This window comes from Pseudophryne corroboree, chromosome 2 (genome assembly GCF_028390025.1).
Source record: "Pseudophryne corroboree isolate aPseCor3 chromosome 2, aPseCor3.hap2, whole genome shotgun sequence".
Taxonomy (NCBI): Eukaryota; Metazoa; Chordata; class Amphibia; order Anura; family Myobatrachidae; genus Pseudophryne; species Pseudophryne corroboree.
Genome location: NC_086445.1, coordinates 116382175 through 116401380, shown reverse-complemented (window position 1 = coordinate 116401380; position 19206 = coordinate 116382175). Strand labels below are relative to the sequence as shown.

Genomic DNA, 19206 nt, shown 5'->3' with positions numbered 1-19206 from the left:
TCGAGCCACTTAAGACTGTGGATTTGAAATATCTCCCGTGGAAAGTGGTCATGTTGTTGGCCCTGGCGTTGGCCCTGGCTTTGGCCAGGCGAGTATCAGAATTGGCGGCTTTGTCTTGTAAAAGTCCTTATCTGATTTTCCATATGGATAGGGCAGAGTTGAGGACTCGTCCTCAGTTTCTCCCGAAGGTGGTCTCAGCTTTTCACTTGAACCAACCTATTGTGGTGCCTGCGGCTACTAGGGACTTGGAGGATTCCAAGTTACTGGACGTAGTCAGGGCCCTGAAAATGTATGTTTCCAGGACGGCTGGAGTCAGGAAGACTGACTCGCTGTTTATCCTGTATGCACCCAACAAGCTGGGTGCTCCTGCTTCTAAGCAGTCTATCGCGCGCTGGATTTGTAGCACTATTCAGCTGGCGCATTCTGCGGTGGGATTACCGCAGCCTAAATCAGTGAAAGCCCATTCCACAAGGAAGGTGGGCTCATCTTGGGCGGCTGCCCGAGGGGTCTCGGCTTTACAACTTTGCCGAGCTACTACTTGGTCAGGGGCAAACACGTTTGCAATATTCTACAAATTTGATACCCTGGCTGAGGAGGACCTGGAGTTCTCTCATTCGGTGCTGCAGAGTCATCTGCACTCTCCCGCCCGTTTGGGAGCTTTGGTATAATCCCCATGGTCCTTACGGAGTCCCCAGCATCCACTAGGACGTCAGAGAAAATAAGAATTTACTCACCGGTAATTCTATTTCTCGTAGTCCGTAGTGGATGCTGGGCGCCCATCCCAAGTGCGGATTGTCTGCAATACTTGTAAATAGTTATTGTTACTATAATCGGGTTGTTATTGCGAACCATCTGTTCAGAGGCTCCATTGTTATCATACTGTTAACCGGGGTTCCTATCACGAGTTATATGGTGTGATTGGTGTGGCTGGTATGAGTCTTACCCGGGATTCAAAAATCCTTCCTTATTGTGTCAGCTCTTCCGGGCACAGTTCCTAACTGAGGCTTGGAGGAGGGTCATAGAGGGAGGAGCCAGTGCACACCAGATAGTCCTGAATCTTTCTTTAGAGTGCCCAGTCTCCTGCGGAGCCAGTCTATTCCCCATGGTCCTTACGGAGTCCCCAGCATCCACTACGGACTACGAGAAATAGAATTACCGGTGAGTAAATTCTTATTATTTTTGGAATCCCCTTTGTTATAAATGTCCATACAATTTGCTCAATAAACCACAATATAACCAAACCTAAGAGAAAGGTAGTAAGAAAGAATACAAAAAGAAAAAGAGAGAGGAGGAAATAGGAAGAAAGATGAGAAAGGAAGTAAAAGTTGAAGGGGAAGGGGTCCTCTGTTCCTAGAAAAACAATATCATCATAAGCTTTAGTTAGAAAACATATAAGTTATATACACATTTGTCATTTTGTACTCTAGCCATGAGAACCAGGTGGCCATAAATCTAGTTAACTTATCAGGTGAGGTGTTAGGATATCCTCTATTGACAGGAAATCGTCTAGCTTGTTAAACCAATCTCTACGGCAAGGTGGAACTGAAGATTTCCACAAAACTGGAATCTCAGCACGAGCTGCATTCCCCAAATATTTGAGAAGAGAGGATTTATATTCTGGGAAAGGAACATGGGAATGTTTAAGAAGCCAAAAAGCTGGGTCTGAAGGCACCGGAAACTGTAATATTTGCCAAGTGACATCAATTACATCCGACCAGTAAGCAGTCCGTTTGGGGCAGCTCCACCAAATGTGCTTTAAAGTCCCAATGTCAGGTAGACACCTCCAACACGTATTAGGAACACAAGGATAAATTGCATGTAGTAATGAAGGGTGTCTATACCACCTCATAAGGATTTTGTATTGCGCTTCCCTTATGGTAATACATGAGGAGCTGTAGTGTGGCAACGTATATACTTGAAAACAATCCGTGTCGGATAGGGAAATTCCCAGTTCCTTCTCCCAGTATCTGGTCCATGAGGGTTGAAGAGAATCTTGCTTGTACAATAGCATTTTATACAAAATAGAAATTCTATGGGGACAGGTAGTAGAGGCTATATACCTTTTCTCAAAATTAGTGAGTTCTCTTTTAGCTAAATTCAATCTATAGTATTGAATCTGTATAAATTTCCAAAAGTCAGTTTGGGGAATATTCCACTTTTCACGAAGCTCTTCAAATAGTCCTGAAATAGTTACCAGCTGGCCTACCCTAAAGAGCCCCTCCCCAGCCCAAGTGGAGAAGTGAGACAAGTGCAGACCTATATGAAAAGATGGATTAACCAAAAAAGAAGTCTGAGGACCAAACGTAGAGGAGATATTTGCTGCATTTCTAATCAATTTTCCAGATTGTCAAAGTCAGGGCAATAGTTGGAGGAGGTGGGGAGTGTTTACAAATAGTAGGAAGCCAAGGCAGAATTTCTACAGGTGTTTTCATGAAGCAACTCTCCAAGGCCACCCATTGTTTAATTTCTCTATCCCTAATCCATACAGAAATTCTATTTATTTGCGTGGCTTGGTAATACAGTTTAAAATGCGGAAGCTGAAATCCACCCGCCAACCTGGATCGAGTCAAAAAAGATAATCTGATTCTAGGATATTTACTAGCCCAAACAAATTGCCACACCAATAAATTAAGAGATTTGAACCTAGCATCTGGTATCTGTATGGGTAAGGTCTGGAATAGGTATCAAAGTTTAGGGAGCGTGTTAATTTTGAGTGCATTTATCCTGCCCAGCCAGGAAAGTTGTTTCAGATTCCACCCCGAATATTCAGACCTAAGTAAGGCAAACGGGGAAAAAATTCACAGAAAAAAAGCTGAGAAAGGTCCCTAGTAATTTTTACTTCCAGATACATAGAAATATAGAATTTGACGGCAGATAAGAACCACTTGGCCCATCTAGTCTGCCCCTTTTACTTTTTATCCTTTAGGTAATCTCAACCCTTTTTGAACCTTAATTCTTTGTAAGGATATTCATATGCCTATCCCAAGCAGATATGTAATATATGAAGAATGCCAAACAAATGGAAAGGCTATTTTCAAACTCTCTATAATTTTTTAGGGAGCAGAAATATTTAAAGCTGACGGTTTAGAGAAATTAATTTTAAAGTTAGAAAGAGATCCAAACTTATCAAATTCCAGCATAAGATGAGGCAACGAGGTTACAGGGTTTGAGATAGCAGCAAGGAGATCATCTGCAAATAAAGCAAGTTTATATTAAAAACCATCAAATTGCGTCCCTGAAATTTGAGAGTTGGATCTTATTGCAAGGGCCTCAATGCATAACACAAATATTAGATGGCGTATAAGGGGCAACCCTGACGGGTACCATTACTCATCGTGAAGGACTCAGACAGGAAGCCATTGACCTTCACTCTCGCTGATGGTGTGGAGTAAAGGGACATCATTCTATGTAAAGAAATTGGACCCAATCCCAAGTGTTCCAACCCCAACCTCATAAAAAATCCAGTTTATCCTATCGAAAGTCTTTTCAGCATCTGTAGATAAAAGGATAGTGGGTGTGTCCTTCTCAGAAATATGTTGATTCAGATTAATTATTTTAGTTGTATTATTTCTTGCTTTACGTCCGTGCACAAAACCAACTTGATCACTATGAATCAAATGGGGAAGGAGAGAATTAAGTCTATTGGCTATTATTTTGGCATACAATTTAAGGTCCACATTAAGCAAGGAAATAGGCCTATAGCTGGAACACAAGGAAGGGTCTTTACCTAATTTATATATCACTGAAATGTGTGCTTCTAAGGATTGTGAAGAGAAATGTGAGTCACTGGAGACCTCATTAAAAGCTTTCAGTAACATGGGGGTAATATATCGTTAAACGTTTTGTAATATCCTATCGTAAATCCATCTGGACCTGGACCTTTACCCGAGGGAGAAGTTGAAATAGCCATATCAATCTAACTTCAGGTAAAAGGCTGCTCCAGAGATTCTCTGTCGTCTCTTGAGATGGTGGGAAAAGAAATAGAGGAAAGATAGTCCAGAACATTTTGTGAGGACGGAATTGGTAACATTTCAGAGGAAGAGTCGGATAAATTGTATCAAGAGTGATTGTATTTCTGAAACGAAGAAGCTATTCTGGAAGTTTCCGAAACAGTCACACCAGAGCTATCCTTAACAGAGTGTGTAAATCCAGCAGCTCTCTTGGCTCTAAGAGTGCACGCCAAGAGTCTGCCAAGCTTATTCCCCCATGAATAAAATCGACTTTTACATTTTGCCAAAGAGAGTTTTATCTTATCAGGATCTTATTGAGAGAGGTGCGTGCTTCTGTCAATTTGAAATATGTTTCACTAGATAAAGTCTCCTTATGTGAGGATTCCAGAAGTGCAATCTGATGGCGCAAAGCTGCAATTTGAGCAGTGTTTTGTTTTTTAATAAAAGTACCCAAACGAATAAAGGCACCCCGGAGAACACACTTGTGAGATTCCCAAATGGTAATCTGAGACATAACCGGGGTTTCATTATGTTTCAAAAAATCTATAAGGGTAGAAGTAATTTCAGATTTACAGTAATCATCCAGCAAAAGGAGCTTGTTAAGCCTCCAGGTCCACTGTTTGTGAGAAGTCGGGAGAAATAGCGTTAATAAAATTGGTGAATGATCAGACCAAGTAATTGATCCTATGGTGGCGTCTGCCAGCAAATGCTGGTGCCTATGACTAAGAAAGAGGTAGTCCAAACGGGAGTAACTGTTGTGAGGGTGAGAATAAAAAGTAAAGTCGTTATCGGATGGGTGAAGGACCCTCCAGGAGTCGGCCAGCTGGTGTTCGTGAAAGACCTTCCTAACCTTGGAATATTTAACTGACGAGAATTTAGGCGAGTTAGAGGAGGCATCTATAGAGGGATTGAGGCCCCGTTGAGGTCACCACCCAACACTGTGATGCCCTGAATCAAGGGAGCAGTCATGTCCAGTGCAGTTTTAATAAAGGTCAGTTGTGATTGATTTGGTACGTACATATTAATTATTGTGAAGGACTGACGGAATATCGTACAAGTAATCAAAAGAAACCTCCCAGGGATCAGTCTATGAACCTTAACATCCAAAACAGGAAGCAGACTTGCAAATAATATAGCTGCTCCCTTAGACTTCCCATCTGGGTTGTTACTATAAAAACCTGTGGGAAAGCGGTGATCTCGGTGAGGGTGGGGATGGAGAATTGATTTAAAATGCGTCTCTTGAATCAGAGCTACATCGGCCCTGCTGGCCCAAAGGGATCTTAGCAGTTTGGACTTTTTCTCTGGTATATTCAGTCCCCTGGCATTGATTGATGAGACTACAAGTTTAGTCGGGCTAGACAATCAAAAACAAAAAAACAAAACTGATCATGGCTCAAAAAAGAATCCCATGTATACAGAAGAGAAAGGGTACAGTAAGATCTGAATGTAGAGCAGATAAAGAAAAAGTGGGAAGTAAAGAAGAGAAAGAGAAGTTCTAAACATAACATCAAGCGATATACCCACAGTAGAGAATGCGGAACCTAAGGAAGGTCCCAACATCTCAAGCAACGGTGTGGGACATGGGTATGTGGGTGAAGGGGGTCAATGTCACATAACATCACCAAATAGTAACAGCAAGAAACATAGCATAATTATAACACTTCAAAGTTATAAGTAAACAACTGAACCATATTAAATCATGAAAAGGAAAATCATCTCAGGTAAATATCAGAGAGAGACATAAATCACAGAGATATACTTATCAACATTGTCGCTGGTCAAGAAGTAGGTCTGATGATCTCTCGCTCCCAAAACGGTATACACAAAAAAGGGAATTCAAGGTAAATCAACGTCCCAGAGTACAGTTTCCTCAAAGGGGGCGGGCAACGCAGGGCTCCGAGAAAGATGAGGAGTCTTCGGAACTGTCTGCCATGACAATTTATTCTCAAGGGACTTCGAGAAGTCCAATTGGGCTAGTGGATCCTTCCAGTCAGGTACGTCAATCAGTGGAAGGCCTAAAGTCTTGCAAAAGGACGGAAGATCCGAAGGTGTATGAAGGAAGCAGGGTTTTCCCGAAAAGTACACTTGTAAATTAAACGGGTAACCCCATCTGTACTTCATTTGATGCTTGCGTAGCTCATCTGTCAGAGGGCGTAGTGCTCGTCGTTGCTGTAAAGTGTACCAGGACAAATCTTGATAAATCTGTTTAGTGACTCCATTGAAGTCTACACCATCCAGTTGTCGGGCTTTCTGCATTATCTTATTCTTTTGAGAGTAATAATGCAGTCTGCAAATTACATCTCTGGGTTTATCTGAATGAGTACCTCGAGGTCGAAGCTCTATGAGCTCGATCAAAGATAATTTCCTCACCGGGATTGTTTTCTAGAATTTTGTTGAACACCTTCGTCAACGCAGGAATCAGATTAGCTGGTTGAAAGTCCTTAGGGAGGCCCCTAATTCTTATATTGTTTCTCCTCCCCCTGTTATCCAGAGCCTCAATCCTAGCTTTCATGAGCCTCAGTTCAGAGTTTTGAAGAGCTACAATGTCAGATAGTTCAGTGAAAGCTTTGTTCGCTGATTCCCTACCGTCTTCCAGCTCTGTAAGGCGCTCAGAGTACCGTTAACTCTTCTTTGACTGACACGATTTCCTGTCTAATAGTGGTTTGAAGATCTTGTTTGTTAGGTAAAGCTTTGATGTAGGTCAAAATTTCTTGCAGTTCTTTACCCGTACCAGCAGTCATGTGAGAAGACGAGTCCGTCATCGTGGAAGGACTTGGAGGAAAAGACTGGGTCGGAGAAGAGTCTGGTCTATCAGGACTGGTGTGTAGAGCTGATTGGTGAGGGAGAAAAAAGGGTCTCAAGTCAGTTTGAGAGGTTTCCGTTTTGGGACAAGGTTTAACTTTCTTACGAGATGATTTTCCAGTCCTGCCCATACTTCAGTGCATCATTACGGAGATCAGAGAACAAGGTCAGCAGGCTAGTAGCGACATAGTAGAGGTATTGAAGTGTTAAAATAGGGAGACATCAGCGAGCATGGATCCCCAGTGGTCAACGGTTACACAAGCATCATGAGATCAGTAGGTTACGGATAGTAATAAGAAGATGCCATCCTCAAAGGGCAAAATAACATATAGGAGCTAGCAAATGGATCCCGCTACAGCCCTGGACATATCGGCTGCTGCGCCGCAACTGAATTGATGCCCTAAAAGCTCCAATTGGGTACAGTGATGAGCGAGGGAAGCAGATAAAAAAAACACAAAAAAAAACCCCACAACAACAATGGCAAATGTGTACGGAAAATCACAGCAGCAGACAGATAGTGTGGAAGATGTAGTCATCACAGTCTGCCATCGGAGGGTGCCCACATAATAGAAGCGAAGGCCAAGTAGTAGTAATAAAAGTACTGTAAACAGCTATTCATGACCCAGGTAGGGCTACACCAGCAGAAATCCCTGCTGGAAATTGCTCAGTCTGAACTCCTTCCTTCTGGGGCTTTGTTGTATTAATAGCAATACTGGGAGAAATAAGTAAATGAGGTGGATCAGAATCAAATAGATTCTGGCTTGCAGGCCAGGTACATAGTCATGTATAAGTGAAGGTAGCACAGAAGCCAGCATCCAGGACACAGAACACAGCCCCCATCAAACTCACCCCCCCTCACCTGCCACGACAGAGTAGACAAGTAGGACCCGTAATGGAGCCATGGGGATGTTGCAGCCTGAAGAACCCACCAGGATGATGGTGGGCACTGTGTATGCAGCGTGTAGTGAGCTCCCCCCTCTGCCCTTGCCGCCACGCTCTCTGGCCGTCACAGCGGGAACGGCCACAACAGGTATCGGAGAGGAAGAGACAGAGCCGGGCAGCACTATGTGTGTGGTCCCTGGCAGCAGCCCTGGCGCTCCCTCCGGACCTCCCAAGCGGCTGCAGGCGTCACCACAGGTCCCGGCGAGTGAGGGGAGAGGAGGCAACACAGCGCGGCTATTGTTCGGGGAGGTAGGCAGATCCGGGCTCCCGCGGAAATCCAGCTCCCAGCTGCAGCGGTATGTACAGGCCTCAACCCTGAAGGAAGCCCCCCTCCCCCGGCTCTGAGACTGTGGACACTAGGTCCAGGTAGGATGCGGATAAGATGTACGGCGTGGAGGGAGCTTGGCGTAGTCTGAGAAAGGGCTAATTAAAGCTGCTAAGATGCAATGGCCTGGAGCTCCACTCAGACACGTCCGTCCTGCTTGTCCGTTAAGCCACACCCCCAGGTGTCTCTGATTTAGCACAATCTTTAAATAAAATTGTGACCTCCTTCAGGGTCCAAGGCTACTAAGCGGTTACAGTCACCACCCACTTTAACAATCCCGGAGGAGGAGGAGCTTGATTCGGCAGAATTTCCTCTGGAGGAAGGTGAAGTAGACCCTGAGTGGGAGGACACGTCTGAGAGTTCGACCTCACTTTTTAAGCGACAGAAGAGACAGTTTGCTCTGTTTCCATCATATTCACATTTTGGGGATATTTTGAAGGAGGCCTGGCTTAAACCAGACTGTAGGTTTTTGGCTCCTAAAAAGTTGAAATATCTGTACCCTTTTGCAGAAGAAGACACAAACAATCTTGGGAGACTTCTCTTAAGGTTGATGCCCCTATCACGCCTCTTGCAAAGTCTACGGTTATTCCTTCCGTACAGTCAGTGTCGTTAAAAGATGCTACGGATAGGAAGACTGATGCGGTCCTTAAATCCATATTCACGTTCTCAGGTATTTCTCTACGACCTATACCTGCAGGTGCTTGGGTCCTTAAGGCTGTGGATGACTGGTTAGCACGGGTGGTGACCGGAATGCAGTCTGACGATCCATCTGAGGCTATTCAGTTAGCAGAACAAATCTCAGAAGCGCTCACATATGTTGGCGAGGCCCTATTGGATTCTGCCTCACTCCAGTCACAAGTATCTGCTCTAGCTATAATGGCTAGAAGGTCTCTTTTGGCTTCGTGTTTGGAATGCTGACTCTGATTCAAAGCAGACCTTGACAGCGGTTCCCTTTGAAGGGGAGTTCCTATTTGGTTCAGAATTTACAAAGATTATTTCTAATACCACTGGGGGCAAGAGTCCATTTCTTCCAGTTGCTGCTCAAAAACCGAAACCAACAAGGTTTCGGTCATTTCGTACCCAAGGCAGAGGAAGTTTCAGTCCTTTCGGAATTTTTCTAGATTTCCATGCAGAGGGGCATTCAGAGGTGGAGGAACTCAGGGAACCCGTAGACCTGCCGTCAAACCTACCGAATGACGGTTCGAGGCTTACGGAGGTATCGCTGGTGGTTGGGGCATGCCTACTTCGCTCAGGGAAAAGTGGCTTCAGTCGAACACAGATTGTTGGGTGATTGGGGTCCTTTCTCGAGGTTATATTCTCGACCTCAAGGAACTACCTCCCAAACCGATTATTTTTTATCACTCCCCTTCCTTGTGATCCTTTCAGACGACAGGCCCTCATTCAAGCAGTTTCCTCGCTTTTAGAAAACGGAGTAGTTCTTCCAGTTCCCAGACACCAACAGGGTCAGGGCTTTTACTCCAGTCTTTTTCTCGTTAACAAACCGGACGGTTTGTTCTCAACCTAAAGTGTCTAAATCCGTATCTTTCTGTGAAAAAATTCAAGATGGAATCCACTTGTTCCATCACCAGTTCCATGGAGACGGGGGAGTTCTCCAGAGACCTAAAGTACGCATACCTACATGTCCCCATTTGGAAAGATCACCAGAACCTTCTAAGGTTTGCGTTAGGCCATTGGCATTTTCAATTTCGGGCTCTTCCATTCAGCTTGTCCATGTCACCACGAGTGTTCACAAAGATCATGGCTCACATGGTTGCGGTACTGAGACATCACGGGGTCAACATCACTCCTTACCTGGATGGCCTGTTACTGAATGCTCCATCACAGTTGCTCCTTCAACAGCACTTACAACTCATGGTGAATACCCTTCAGTCCTTTGGGTGGATAGTGAATCTTCCCAAATTATCCCTCCTTCCTTTTCAGAGGATGATATACCTAGGTCTCCTGTTTGACACCAGGAATCAGAAAGTTTTCCTACCCCAGGACAGGGTTCAGGTTCTGCAATCCAGGATACGATCTCTGTTACAATTACCTTGGGTCTCAGTCCTCGGGTGCATGCAGGTGGTAGGCAAAATTGGTGGCGGCGTTCGAGGCAGTGCCGAACGCAAGGTTTCATGCTCGACCCCTTCAGGCTCAGATTCTCAGATGTTGGTTGAGAACATGACCAAAGATATGCAACTTCTTCGTCTGTCGGTTCAGACACGACAGTCTCTGCTTTGGTGGCTTTGGAGCTCCAATCTGTCCAGTGGTGCTCCCTTCGCCATTTGGTCCTGGATGGTGGTTACCACGGACGCCAGCCTCATGGGTTGGGGGGCGGTGTTTCAGTCTCATCATTTCCAAGGCCTCTGGAGCAGTCAGGAGTTGTGTCTTCAGATCAACATTCTGAAATTGAGAGCAATCCGATATGCACTGCTTAAGGTGCAGCTTTTTGTCCAGGAACATCCGGTTCGCATTCATTTGGACAATACCACCGCAGTTGCATATATCAACAAACAGGACGGAATGCAGAGTTGGAGTGCCATGAAAGAGGTCTCTCATATCCTCCGTTGGGCGGAGTGCTGGGTTCCGGTCATCTCTGCTGTCCACATCCCAGGAGTGGAGAACTGGGAAGCGGATTTTCTTAGCCACCACACAGTTCATCCGGGAGAGTGGGAACTTCATCAGGAGGTGTTTCTCGCACTTGTGTCTCGTTGGGGAAATCCCAACATCGACCTCAAGGCATCTCAACAAGAAACTGCATTGGTACGGGTCTCGATCCTTGGATTCTCAGGTGTTTCTAATCGATGCCATGACAGCTCCTTGGAGGTTTCATCTGGGATATGTGTTTCCGCCATTTCCTCTCATTATGCGTCTACTTCAGCGGGTTTGACGAGAAGGTCTCCCAGTCATTCTCATAGTGCCAGATTGGCCTTGGCGCCAGTAGTACACTCTTCTTCGCACCATGGTTACCAAGGCTCCTTACCGCCTACCGATGCGTCTGGATATTCTTCTTCAAGCATCTTGTCGCCACCACGATTTACCTCGTCTGGCTTTGCCGGCATGGTCCTTGAATCCCACATCTTAAGGGCGAAAACGGTTTATCTCGTTCTGTGCTGAAGACTATGCTCCAGGATAGGAAGCTGGTCACTTCTCAGATTTATCACAGAGTATGGCGTATCTTGCATTGCTTGGTGTGAAAAACGGTAGGGTTACGCCTACTGTTTTTCGCTTGTCACCTCTCTTAGCCTATCGTCAAGATGGTCTGACTATTGGACTTCGGCTCTCATCACTCAGGGGACAGGTTTCGGCCTTATTCGTTCTTTTTCAGAAAAGGTTGGCTACCCCACAGGAGGTTCACACCTTTCTCCAGGAGGTTCTGAGAATTCAGCCTCCCATATGTTCCTCCGGTCCCGCCTTGGGATTTGAATTTGGTTCTTACGGCTCTTCAGAAACTTCCTTTTTGAGCCTCTAGAATCTGTTGAGTTGCAATTTCTTACACTTAAGGTGGTTTTTCTGTTGGCTATCGCTTCAGCTCGGCGTGTTTCCGAACTGGCAGCCCTTTCTTGCAGACCACCCTTGTTAGTTTTCCATGATTGGGTAGTTTTTCGTACTAAGCTTTCTTTTCTACCAAAAGTAGTATCTGCTTTTCATCTCAATCAAGACATTGTACTTCCTGCCTTTTTGGTCCAGATTTATCCGGCGCAAATAGTCACTTGGCTTTGTTAGGGCTTTGCGCATTTATATTTCCCGTACAGGCGCCATTCGCCATACGGACACGTTATTGGTTCTTGTTGACTCGCCCAAGCGAGGTTGGCCGGGCTCTAAGAATACGGTGGATTGTTGGGTCACATCAGCTATTCGTCAAGCTTATGTTTCATCTGCTGTTCCAGTTCCTGACCCACTACGGGTTCATTCGACTAGAGCTGTTGGTGCCTCCTAGGCTGTTCACGGGGGTGCTTCTGTTGAGCAACTCTGCAGAGCGGCGTCCTGGTCGTCCGTGCATACCTTCACATACCTGCACATACGGCCCCTACAGTGTCTGGACTACCGACAGAGAGCCGACCTGCATGTGCAGGAAACTGTCTCTGCCCTCCATTTCTATCTGGAGCTCCAAGCCAGAGCTGTGCTTAAAGGATTCAACCAGCAGCCGGGAGCATCCTAATAAGGAGAGGTATATGTGTAGTACCTATGGACACTGCAAGATAAAGAGCCTTTTATTATCACTATGTTGTGAGATTTCCAGCTTGAATATTCTCTCTGTGCACAGAGTTATAACACTGAAGCACTGCAGTCGCAAGTGAACCATCAGAATCCGCATTAAAGTGATTAATATTTGCTGCTATATGGACAAATCCTTGAATTAGCCTCCTGGGGAGTGGTGTTTTATATAAAAGATCATACTGTATATAGCACTTTATATGTTGTGGGTTTTTAATATGTTTTGTGGACTGTGGGGTATATGATATTATTATTTTAATAAATTGAATTTGTGATTATTAATACTTTACAAGCGCATGTGTCATTGAATTCTTTCTGATTTATGTCTGTGGAGAGATTGCACATGGGAGGGTATAGAGGGGGGAGGAGATAGTTTTGATAGCTTATGTGCCAAACTCCATATCCACATGCTGTAACCCGTTTGTAAGTGCGCAGCGTCCCCCAGATGGACTCGGAGAAAGAGATTGTACGGTGAGTAAAAAAATCCTATATATTTTTTTTTTTTTTTTTTATATGTATAGATTGTTCCATGTCTATTTTGCAGACCAGCTAGCTACCAGAACAGGACCTTATTTACATTTGGATGTTAACGGAAGTTGTGGATTTTTTTACCTGCAATACTTGCTCTTTTTTTGTATCGCACATGGGCGTCTTTTTGTCTTGGCTACTCGGTCATGTTTTGCACTTTTAGCGCACTATGAGGGTAATTCCAAGTTGATCGCAGCAGGATTTTTTTTAGCAGTTGGGCAAAACCATGTGCACTGCAGGGGAGGCAGATATAACGTGCAGAGAGAGTTAGATTTGGGTGTGGTGTGTTCAATCTTCAATCTAATTTGCAGTGTAAAAATAAAGCAGCCAGTATTTACCCTGCACAGAAATAAAATAACCCACCCAAATCTAACTCTATCTGCAAATGTTATATCTGCCTCCCCTGCAGTGCACATGGTTTTGCCCGACTGCTAAAAAAAATCCTGCTGCGATCAACTTGGAATTACCCCCAATGCCAAGGGAGCTAAGACTGGTTTTGCAGGGTGTACAGTATATAAAAGCAGAAAAATTACAGTAAGGGTGTGTCGATGGGAAATGCATCCCAACATAGCTCCTGTTTGACAGAGAAAGACTTGAAGATACACGACCCTTGGTGCAAGTTGGGAGATGATGATGATAATGATGACCACTGACCATGTCTGATTTGCTAAACATATCTGATGCTGGGCATACACTATACAATTATCTGGCAGATCCACCAGATTTCGGTGGATCGGCCAGAAAATTGTACACTGTATTTGCATGACTGATTGGTAATTATCGGTCTGTCAGACATGCAAACTCAACCAGCATGTCCAGTAGATCTGATGATTTGTCAGTCTCATCTGGTAGTGTATGCATTGCCGCAGCCAGCCTCCTGATATTTCCCTTGTTCCTTCACAGAGGAAGAGCTCCGATATTGTGGCCATACACTGTGATATATCTCACAGTGTATGGCCATGATATTTGCTGGGTGTCGGGCTGTCACGTATATTGTCTGTTGGTTGACAGACATTTTATCTGACAGTGTATGCCTGGCATAAGATACAACTAGTTATGTGAATATAGTATAAGTGTTGCAGAACAGTTATACTATATAGCAGAATTACAGCGTACGGAACACTTTATTTTAAAAAATAAAACCCGATTCCTACTGTGTTTGAGAAAGGTGAGGTCTCTCTATTAATGTGGGCTATAACCACTTAACAGCCTATATTATTTTTTGCCTAAAAGCCCCCAAAATTGACATTTTTTATTTTTTATTATTATACAATGATGTAATAGCTACTTAATCTTGATTTCAATTTTACTTTTGTTAACAAATATACATATTTGTTAATAGAATTATACTGAATCAGGTTTAAGTAACTACTCTTTTTACATAAGTTTGTGATAAAAATCCTCATAGGTTAATTGGCTTCCTGACAAAAAATGAATCCTAATGTGTACATGTATTTAGGGCAGACTAGATGGGCCTGGCGTTTCTTATAATCAGTAATGAATCCATTAATAGAACCTGGTGAATCTTTGTCTAGGTTCTGCATGTGTGCCCAGAGTTACCTGGGACTTCTATAATTGTGATAATCCGATGAAACAATTTTTATTCCACAGGTCTCAGTCAGCACAAGATTCTTTGGAATTTGTTGCTGGGTGAAAGAATCTGCATAACTCTTACCCTTGTCTGGATATGTTGTTTTACTCCATCCTGTATCATTCACATTTTGTGAAATGTGCTTTTACTTTTTAAAAGTTTGAGTACCATTAAGGGCCCTACACATTGATCGATCCGCCACCGAGCTGCCTGACGGCGGATATGGCCGACGGGCGGCGGGGGGGCAGTGAAGTTGCTTCACTCCCCCCATCACCCGGCTCCATAGAAGTGCAGGCAAATATGGACGAGATCGTCCATATTGGCCTGCATGCACAGGCGATGGAGCACCAGCGATGAACGAGCACGGGGCCACGCATCGTTCATCGCTTGTGCCTCCACACTGAAAGATATGAACGGTATCTCGTTCATTAATGAACGAGATCGTTCATATCTTTCAGTCAGATCGACCAGTGTGTAGGGCCTATTAGAGTGATTTTTGGGAACATTGCAGAAGGTTCAGACATTTGTGAGTACATGGTTATATTATGCAGTCAATCCAAGAATTGTCTGGCATGATCGCATCAGATATGACCACACCAGGCTGGGCTTTCCCTTATATGGTCGCATATGGGGGGGTCATTCCGAGTTGATCATAGCTGTGCTAAATTTAGCACAGCTACGATCATCTTCCCTGACATGCGGGGGGACGCCCAGCACAGGGCTAGTCCGCCCCGCATGTCAGTCTGGGTCCCCCCCCCCCCGCACAGGTACAAAAGCATCGCACAGCGGCGAATAACAGCGCAGCTCCTGCGCCTGGCCGGGAGTTGATAGTCGCTGCCCCTGGTCGCAGCGGCTGCGTGTGACGTCACGCAGCCGCTGCGGCCCACCCCCGCACAGTCCGGCTACGCCTGCGTTGGCCGGACCGCGCCCCCATAGTGGCTGCCAAACGCCGCGGTGCCGCCCCCTCCCTAGCGATCGCTAGGGAACGACGGCCTTCCGGCATGCGCCAGCACACTGCGGCGCCGGCGCATGTGCAGTTCTGACTCAATTGCTGCGCTGCGATAAATTGCAGCGATCGATCGGGTCGGAATGACCCCCTAGATGCGACCAGTCAGAAAGCTCACTGTGCAGCAGCAGGAAGCGAAGCTTCCTGCAATTGCTGCTCTCAGAGGGACCTCCGACCCCGCATTCCTGGTTTCCTCCCCCTTCACTGCCTGCCGTGCTGCAGATCACTGCTGATCGGTCAGCCCGGCAGCACCCCCCTGCTAATGTCTGCAGCCACTGGGGAAATGTAAAAAAAAACAGCCACTCTCCTTCCTGATGGGCTCCAGGGGCTACTGAGAGGATCTGATGCCTGAAACAGGAAGTCTCGATTTTCACGATGTTCCGTTCATCAATGGTCATGATGACACGGCCATCAGTGTTTTACTGATGTTTTGGTGGGAGTTTAAAAAGAAAAAAAAAATTATGTTGGTTTTGGGGGGTTTTTTCTTCGTTTTTTTTTTAAGAAAATCGTTTTGGACAAACTTTATTTAAATAGCCTTAACCTAATTCAATCATTAACAAAAAAATGACAATTTTATGAGCGTTTTTTGTAAAAAAAAATATTTGTCAGTTAAGTAAAGAGATTTAAAGAGACTGTGTTTTTCCATAATCTGCTTCTCCTTGTGGTTGTGACGAATTTCAGAGCTGCCTTCAGTTGTGTGCGCCAGTAATTTATTCCCTGTAAAATAATTAACAGGTGCTGCTAAACCTGGCCACCCAGTACTCCGCCAATGAAATGTATTCAGAAGCACTCAGCACCTACCAAGTGATTGTGAGAAATAAAATGTTCAGCAATGCAGGTATGTACGCTACATGTTTTATCTGTCTGCCTGTTTTTCTAGTGGCGGAACTTTTGAGTGGTGGGCCCAGATGCAAAAAAAAAATTTGGGCCTTCCAACTCCACCCCACCCCAAGTTAACAAGATGCCACATAGCAGTGGGTGACAGCGTAAGGCAGGGGGAGGCAGGGTTTGACATAGAGAGGCAGAGGGTAACAGTAGGAGGCAGTGGCAGGTCCCTCAGGCAGTGGGGCCCAACCTGCTCTCTGTACTGGGCTATTCAACTGACGTTTCTCAAAATGGTCTGCGGGGGGTCCAGTGGATAACTCATTGGTGGTCTGGGCAGCAGTGGGCCCCTTAGTCCTCATGGGCCCCGGTGCAATGCACTTGCTGCACCAATGGTAGTTCCGCCTCTGTCCAGACAGAAACATATGTAGAAACTTACATGGCTGACGTCTTAAAATGACATTTATATTATTAAGTTTTGTCAGGAATCGCGCTTACAGGCCAGTAGAATGCACTTTGTTAGGCTCATTTAGAATGGTCAGAAAAGAAGCAGTACCAACATTTAACAAGGAAAACTAAAACCCACAGAATTATGGACATGCAAACCTTATATTTCTCTTGCTAAAGTATTTGAAAGGGTCAAAAACACACACTGGGTGATATATCGGGCTAGGAACACACTGGGTGATATATCGTCCGTTCGAGCGAACAGGCGATAGAACACTAGTGGGGCGACAAGTGTTTACACCCAACATATCTGTGAACAATGTTGTTCAGACATATCACATCGGCTGTGCGGCACAACCAATGGCCAATATATCTGTGCATCTGGCTGTGTGTTTGGGGAGTCCGCACACCAACTATACACTTGCTGCGGGATCTGAAATCACAGCTGGGGCGGACAAATTCTAATGCCCGCCCAGCTGGATGTCAGTATGGAGATATTGAGTAACTGATCGGTAAGTGTATATACTTTCATGAATCAGCCTCTCTCTTGGTGCGACTGCATGTGCGCCAACATCTATGTCCAGTTTGTACCCAGGTTAAGACAGTGGTTCTCAAACTCTGCCCTCAGGACCTGAAACAGTTAATGTTTTCCAGAAATCCTGTGGATCTTTATACTGTTATAGTTGGTCAAACACCTTTGCCCATTTACATATATTGTATTAACTATTCTGGTGTTTCTTAACACCAGTCCTTAGGCTGGGCACACAATTGTCCAATTCTCAGGAGATCTGACTCCCAACTGACCGGTATGTCCGACATTGGACTAGTGTGTACCCGCCGTGGCACCATTTAAAAAAAAAAAATTCAAGATGGCTGCGGCGAGGTGTCAGTCCGGAAGAGGAGCAATGAACAGCTCCTGAATATAGAAGGTGTTAGAGGAAGACTGGTGGGCGGCAGCCATGAAAAAGAGCTTACATGCCGCTGCCTCCTGGTGGAGATTGAAGAAGACGATGATGCTGAAAGCCCTGGGGAGTCGGTAGCCATGCTAAAGAGCTTAAAGGCCACCACCCCCCAAATGAAGATCAAAGAAGAAGACGCTGCAAGTCCTGGGGGAAGTGGCGGCCACGCAAAAGATCTTAAAGGACGCCGCTCCACAGGTGAAGGTGCTGTATAATAAATCATTACCACATTAGGTGTGTTGTCTTTATTTTTATATTTTCTTTGCAGGCGGACTACAGGTGCCAGTTGGCCTTTAATGTCTGGTTATGCTCTCACTTGTGGTTCTCCAAGTGCCGGTATACTGGAGCTACCATGCTGTTATCTATAGGCCGTCTGTAAAGAACAATATTACCGTACCATGAACCCTGCACCCACTGCCACCAGGGGTGCGGGGCATAGCCTAGGGATGGTTGTAGCTCGGGACGGGACACCATTTCTATTTTTAGAGGCGTCCACTTTCCGAAGAATTACTGCTGTGGGCTGACCAGTTTTGGAGCTAGTGATGGCAGGGGGACCCCACACTGAGGATTCTCCTGCTATGGCATTATAGCCCTGCTGGTTTTCTGAAAATGGGAACCCACTCAGTTTTTTCTCCCTAATTTCCATTACCAAATCAGCCTGATGGGTCCAGGGCTGGTTCACTATTGTTTTTCTTTTTTCTTTACATTTTATGCTTTGAAATGGTAAACATCATTCACATCCGTTAATATTCTCAACCTCCCATTCACCATTGTTATTAATAAGTTCCTCCCTTTCCTCCACCATGTTATCCTTAATAAATATCCTTCCCACATAACCAAATGTATTTCTCTTACGTCCTAGAGGATGCTGGGGACTCCAAAATGACCATGGGGTATAGACGGGAGCTTGGGCACACTAAAAAGACTTTAACTGGGTGTGAACTGGCTCCTCCCTCTATGCCCCTCCTCCAGACCTCAGTTAGACTTTGTGCCCAGGAGTGACTGGACACACACTAGGGGAGCTCTACAGAGTTTCTCTGGAAAGACTTTTGTTAGGTTTTTTTATTTTCAGGGGACCTGCTGGCTACAGGCTCCCTGCATCGTGGGACTGAGGGGAGAGAAGTCAGACCTACTTCTTCTTAGTTAAGGGCTCTGCTTCTTAGGCTAATGGACACCATTAGCTCCAGAGGGTTCGATCACTTGGTTCGCCTAGCTGCTTGTTCCCGGAGCCGCGCCGTCACCCCCCTCACAGAAGCCAGAAGAAAGAAGTCGGGTGAGTATGAGAAGAACCGAAGACTTCAGTGACGGCAGAAGACTTCAGTAACGAGGTACAGCGCAGCGGTAGCACTGCGCTCCATGCTCCCACACACATAACCAACGGCACTTGCAGGGCGCTAGGGGGGAGCGCCCTGGGCAGCAGTTACTGGGGTCGTGGCTGGCAGAAAACAGACTATACGGTGTCCGGACACCGTATAGATTACCCCCGCCAGTGTGCAGATTTGAATTTTAGCGGGCTACAACGCGCCGGGAAGGGGCGGGGCTTAGCCGCACATTGCTCACCAGCGCCATTTTCTTCTATCTCTACAGTGCTGCAGAGACGCTGGCCCGGACCTCCAAGC

The 19206-nt window shown here is 45.5% G+C and overlaps 1 protein-coding gene across 1 annotated transcript in view; it reads left to right on the top strand.

Moving 5' to 3' along the window:
* IFT88 (intraflagellar transport 88) overlaps window positions 1-19206 on the top strand; it is a 201417-nt gene that overhangs the window by 57444 nt on the left and 124767 nt on the right. The window contains exon 10 of the mRNA XM_063951641.1: window positions 16095-16197. Within this exon, the coding sequence (XP_063807711.1) occupies window positions 16095-16197 (103 nt within the window). The remainder of the gene's footprint in view (window positions 1-16094; window positions 16198-19206) is intronic.